Below are 6,157 nucleotides of genomic sequence, written 5' to 3' on the forward strand. Positions count from 1 at the left end.
TACATGATTAAATTCACAGGACCCAGCCGACTTCATTTTTTGACACAACACCCTATTCAGGAACTAGCCTGAGGCAAAGGTCACACCTGGCCCCAGAGACCCAGGGGCACTCACCACAGCCCACGGGCCAAGAAGGTGTCAAACTCAGCAGCCATCTTGCAGGACAGGGCGGGGTGGCTGTGCTCAGCAGAGCAGTTGGTGACCACAAGGTGGGACCCTGGAGAAGCGGGGACAAGTCAGGGGACCCTACCCAGGTCCTCCCCACAGCCGGGCACACCATGAGAATGCAGAGCAAGACTTCAGCCTGGAGCGGCCCACCCATTCCCATTTTACACATGGGGAAACTGACCAGGGAGGGCTCACTCCCCAGGACCCCAGAGCTAATGAACAGGAGGCTGGGCTGGGACCCACGAGTCCAGGGTACCGTCCAGAACAGCCCCTCCTCACACCCACACCCGCTTCCAGGGAAGAAGCCTGCTCCTCTCCTGGGCAAAGGGGAATCCCCACATGCCAAGAGAGGGCAGCCCTGTTTCTTGGGGACCCCAGGCCAGGGGACAGCCGCCCCAGCTTTCCCTGGAAACAGCTGAGGGGCCCCACCTGGACTTACCCAGTCTCTCCTGGAGGCCTTCATCTGAGCTGTCGGTGAAGACAAACGTCTAAGGAGAAAGAGGAGTCAGGACCGGAGTCGACCAAGGACAGCCCGCAGGCACGCCCCTGCTGAAGCACCTGTCAGAGCTCCATCCTCCGGCAGTGACAGACACACCCCCTCCCAACATCATCACACACTCCTTTCAGACACCACGACTTTCTCAGCTACTCCCCTGACAAGACACACAACACAGCCTCACACCACACACCAGCGACCACGTCACTTGCACGAGTACCCTTGCAGACCAGCGCCCATGGGGACCCTCCCAGAGTCACACCCTCTTCTATCCCACACACATACACACACTGCAGTCCCCCTTGGCCCCTCCATCACCACACGTACACAACCTGAGACACTTTGTCAGGGGACAGACTCTGCGTGGCAAGACCCACACCCTGGGACAGCACACCTGCTTGGGGAGATGGCCATGGCTTTCACAGCCACACAGACTCCCTGGGCAGGTGCAGGATCCTTACGCATCTCAGAAATTTTACATCATGATCCAACCCCAGCTCTCCCAGATTGCAGAAGCAGCCCACCAGCGGCTTGCACAATTCCTGGTCCCTGATGACCTCACTGAACCTCAAGACAGGTGTCATAATCTGTCCCCCTCGCAGATGGCAAGACTGAGGCTAAGGGACAGGCTATGGTTGTACAGTTGGCAACTGCTGAGCTGGGATTCGGACCCACGGGCCCTGGATCTCTCCTCACCACGCCCCAGGCAGGTAGAGGCCACTCAAGCCCTAGATAAATTGAACACAAACTGAATGAGAGACGAATGAGAAGCAGCTTGTGGCAAGACAGACCCACAGCCGGGGACCCGTCTAACCCCCATTCCACACCCTGCCCAGCACATGCACCTTTCCCTGCCTGAGCAGGTCCTCTTGTCCGCCAAGCACAGCGAGAGCCTCCTCTGACCCTTAGGTGGCCCTGTCCAGGGCCTGGACAATTTTGAATTCTTTCCAAGGGAGGACCAAGAAGAAAGCACCCCACCTGTTGAAAGGCCCTCAACATCCCCATCCCTCACTCGGGCCACTCTGGGGCTGGCCCTGTCCTCCTTGCAGACTCAGGGCCTCCAACGGCATGCCCCTCCCTGCTCAGCCACAAACTTCTCCCTGGTTTCCAGGAACTAGCCCTTCAGATCAGATCAGCCCCTGCTTTGAGCCTCAGTTTACCTGGCCGGAAAATGGGGGCGAGCAGTAGCTGTGACAGTAAAGTGAGATAATGTGAGAAAGAAGAAGAAAGAGGTGGCAGCGAAGCCAGGCTCCGCTTCTTATCTCGGGGGAAACTGAGGCTCCAGAGACCAGAAGCCAGGGTTGGGCACAGGAAGGGGCACAAGGGAATGAGTCCTGTCTCCCCAAGAGTCCACAACCATGGGCCTTCTGAGCCATTATCTTTCAACGGATTAGGACAAGACCTTCAGATCTCTTTTCCTGTCAGGACCAGAATCAGATAATACCCATACCCACCACCCCGCCTAGCACCTTCTGTGGCTCCCTACTGCCCTCAGGATAAAGGCCAGCCTCCTAAGTGTGGCCATGAGGGGCCACCCAGCCCCTGTGCCTGATGCAGCCTATCCCACCACTTCCTGCCCCACCCCTTCTCTTAAATCCAAAGGTCTTTCAGTTCCCCAAATGTGCCACACACATGCACACCCCTCTGAGCCTTTGCACAGGCTGTGCCCATTTCTTGCCTCCTAACTCCTAGTTCAGTCATCACTTCCTCCAGGAAGCCTTCCCTGACACCCCTCCCACGTGCCCCTCAGCCACCTGTTCCTGCTGATGGTAAGTAACAACAGCCCCTTGGTAATGAAAATCTATCCTTTGGTCTCTCCCACCAGACAGTGACATCCTGAAGGGCACAGGCCTGGTCTGATTTATCTCCCTGTCCAGGAGACCTGGGCAGCATCCACTTTCTGAACCCCCCTCCCTGGGGTGTGTCTCCCACCTTCAGATTTAGCTAACACTGGAGGTCCCTGGATGTCGCTGCAGAAAGTGTTGGTGGCCCGATGCTGGCCCTCTTCTCTGTCCCACCCACCGCCTCAGTGATGCTCTCCAGCCCCTCGGCTTTCAGCAAGAAGCCATCAAACCCCACGGCAGCCCCAACTTCTCCCCGGGTGCCTCAGACTCAGTGCCCCAGCTCCTCCTGGACCTATGCTCCTCTCGGTGCTCCCCATCTTGCTGGGACCCAACACGCTGGGGTCACCACACCTCCTCTCTTTCACACCCCACACCCACCCAACCTTCAAATCACCCAGGATGCGACCTCTCCACAGCAGCCTCCACGGCCACTGGTGGCCCAGCCCCTCCCTGGTCATCTTCTGCCTGCTTTGCTACAGTCACCCTTGCCCTGGTCTCTCTGCTGTCCTGTCCCCACCCCAAGTCTGTTTTCAACACAGCCCCCAGGGAGCCAGGGAAGTAAATCAGGCCTTTCTTGCCCTGCTCCCTGGGAAACTTTTGCCACCAAACATTCACCAGATAGTGGAACTCTCTGGAGTTTGGAGCATGGGCCAAATGGGCCAGGGCATGTTTGCTGATGGATGAATAAGCCCCGAATCAGTAGGGGAAGGGGGAGGGAGGGGGTCCCGCTGCAGGGCTGGGGGCTGGGCAGGGCGCATGAGGCCGGTGTTCCAGTCCCTGGGAACCCTGAGATTGGCACAGAGCGGTGGGCAGAGTTTCCTCTGAGCCAAGGGTTGCATTTAATTTGTTTAAGCAGGAGACTCTGACAATGGTTAAAACCTCACAGGAAAACGAAAGGATAGGCAGCTCGCTGGGGTCAGGCGAGAGGGGACTGGGGGCCATCTGGTGAAAAGGAAGGAAGATGTGGGGCAGGCTCTGCAGCCCTTACCCCCCACCCACCGCCCTCGAGGGGTCTGTGGGGAAGGGAAAGGCTCCCCACGGAGCCTCCCCCAGCCCACCCCCTCTGCCGGGGACAAAGGCTACACGAGCCCCAGCCCTGCCACCACAAAGGCCCACCTGCCACCCGGCCGCCCTTAACCAGCTGGGGCGGGCGCCTGGCCCTGGAGTTAACTAGCTCAGGCCCACTGCTGAGGGCAGAGCTAAGAGAGGCTCAGAGACCCTCCTGTCCTGTGCAGATGGGGAAACTGAGGGCTGAAAGGGGGAGGGTCTCAGCCAAGGTCACAGAAAGAGATGCGCCAAAGGGTTGAGACAAATGAGCCCCAGATGCAGTGTGCGGTAAGCATGTGTCTCCCTGCCTCCCCTCCTCTTCCTCGATGTAAGCATCCTTCCTTTCCTCAACCCTACATAAAGGACAAGGTTTCTCGACTCTGCCCCTTGTGCTGGGGGTGGAGGGGTGTCACGCAACTGAGTGAATTCATCTCCTACCTCAGCTTCACTGTGCTCAGTTTCCTCGCCTATAAAACAGGCCTATCGATACCTCCCACTCGGGGCTGCTGTGGGGGTTAAACAGAGTGAGGCATCTGATGGGCAGCCCCTTGGGTGCTGAGCAGTGGGCATGTGGGATTGAGCTTGAGGCACACAGTGGGTGGTTGCTTCCTCGCCTTTGCTGACCTGGTCCTGCCAGGCCCACTCAGGCTGGGGGCCCCAGAACCCTCTCCTGTGGCCCAGCGACAAGGCAGCTCTGGGATCCTGGGTCTCAGCAGAGAAAGAAGGGCCCCAGCCAGGAGGAGGGGGCTGGGTCCCACTGGGCTCTGCGCCCCCAAGCCTTCGGAGTGACGTTGACAAGCACTTCCTCCCTCTGGCCTCAGTTTCCTCATCCGGGGCAAGGGCACCACCATGGTGATCAAGACAAGGCAGGAAGGGGCCTCAGACCACGTGAGGCAGGCTCCCGGGTACACAGACGCAGCACCATAAACAGGAAGGTCTGTGGGCAGGGCCAGGCTCAGTGGCTTCCGCAGGAGGAACCAGAATCTCCCCAAGATGAGAAGCTGTGTGTGGGGGGTCCAGGGAAGAACCTGGGTGCTGGGGTCCCCCTGGAGAAAGGGTTAAATAGGGTGCTAAGACATCATGGTCAGGAAATCGGGGAGTGGGGGTGCCCCTCCCCAGAAGGCCCTGGGCTCCTGCAGACATCCCCTCCCCTGCTCCTTGGCCTCCCAGGAGCCCGCAGTCCCCTCCAAAAGCCCAGTCACTTCCTCCCACTGAGCCCGTCACCACAGTAGGGACTGTGTGTGTGTGTGCGCGTGTGTGTAAAGCTAACCCTTCACCTCCCCCAGAGATGGTTCCCAACACCCCTAAATCACTGACTTTGCTTGGGAAGGGCACTGGGTCTGTGGAGGGCAAGAGCCAGAGGGACTCAGCTTGTCCCCAGAAAGACATAAGCCATACGGCCCCATCATCCACACACCTCGTCATAGCCCGTCTAACGAGGACACTCTGGCTCCCTGCAGGAGCGCGCGCGCGCGCACACACACACACACACACACACACACACACACACACGCACATGCGTGCTGGGCAGACCTCTAACCTCTCCCCGCCATCGCTTGGTCACCACCGTCACAGCGGACCTCCCCCCTCCATCCGAAACTGCCCCACAGGAAAGGAGCACAGGAGATGAGGCGCCGCTGCGCTGGGCACACCCGGGGTAGCAGCGGCGGCGGGGGGGCTGCCAGGAATTCTGATGCTCCCCCATCCCACCCCTCTCCCCGAACAGGCCCCCCCAAGACCTTTGCCTTCTCAGCGGCTCAGCCCCTGGTCTCCACCCGAGCAGCCCGAGCAGCCCAAGCAGCGGGACAACAGGCCTGGGCTGGGGGCAGCCTGGCCTGGGCACACGTCCGAGTCAGGACCCCGCAGACGCCTCTACCCCGGCCACCCTGCACCTCCCCGCTGTCCCCATCGCCAGTCTGGGCCAAGGTGGGCAGGAGCAAAGACTGTGCTAGAAGAGCCAGGAGGGACTGAGGAGCCTAGGGCAGGGGCCCCGCCTGGCCCCTGAAAGACATGGAGCAGGGGGCCTCAGGAGCACCTGGCTCCAGGGCCAGCGAGGGGCCCAGGCCGGGCGGCAGGAGCCGCTGGTCCCCAGAGGAAGGAGGAGGGGGAAGACAAGCCCAGACTGGGCAGGTGGGCGGGCAGCTTCTCCCTGGAGGCCGCCAGGGACCCCAGCCCAACAGAAAGGCCTCCAGGAGTCCCTCAGGCCAGGGCCCACTCCTGGGGCCCGCAGTCGCCCACTTGTCACCTGTTCCCTGGTCCTGGAGACCCACGTGTCGAGCAGCAGCTCCAGGCGGGAGCGGTGGAAGGCTCGGGTCGTCTTGACTGCAATGAAGACATCGTGCAGCCGCAGCTCGGGGGACAGAGGGCTTGGCGGGCTCAGTCCGGGGGTCTCCCGCATGCTCTGTGGAAACAGGCTCGAGTGGTACCGTAGGGAGACGAGCCCCATGCACAGAACGGTGAGGAGGGCTCCCGCCAGGCCCCGGACGAGGCGGCACTGCATTGGCCCTGGGACCCCAGACAGCTCAGCCCCCGAATCCCCACCCGACAGGGAGGCGAGGCTGGTTCGGCAGGGGCCCCGGCCCAGGCAAAAGTCTGGTAGGCA

General features: G+C 60.7%; 1 protein-coding gene across 8 annotated transcripts in view; it reads right to left on the minus strand.

Annotated features, from left to right (window-relative positions):
- Positions 1–6,148, minus strand: part of MFNG (MFNG O-fucosylpeptide 3-beta-N-acetylglucosaminyltransferase) — a 42,276-nt gene extending 36,128 nt beyond the window's left edge. For all 8 annotated transcript variants that reach the window (XR_015768737.1, XR_015768738.1, XR_015768736.1 and 5 more), the window contains exons 1-3: positions 5,801–6,148; positions 608–656; positions 115–217 (exon numbers count right to left, since the gene is read on the minus strand). Coding sequence is in view for 1 of the 8 variants with exons in the window: in XM_028115345.2 (XP_027971146.1) it covers positions 115–217; positions 608–656; positions 5,801–6,055 (407 nt within the window). In the remaining 7 variants the exon portion in view is untranslated. The remainder of the gene's footprint in view (positions 1–114; positions 218–607; positions 657–5,800) is intronic.
- Positions 6,149–6,157: the final 9 nt, after the last annotated feature.

Source organism: Eumetopias jubatus, unplaced genomic scaffold (genome assembly GCF_037043125.1).
Source record: "Eumetopias jubatus isolate StellerSeaLion01/CBP00866 unplaced genomic scaffold, mEumJub1_p1.0 scaffold_8, whole genome shotgun sequence".
NCBI lineage: Eukaryota > Metazoa > Chordata > Mammalia > Carnivora > Otariidae > Eumetopias > Eumetopias jubatus.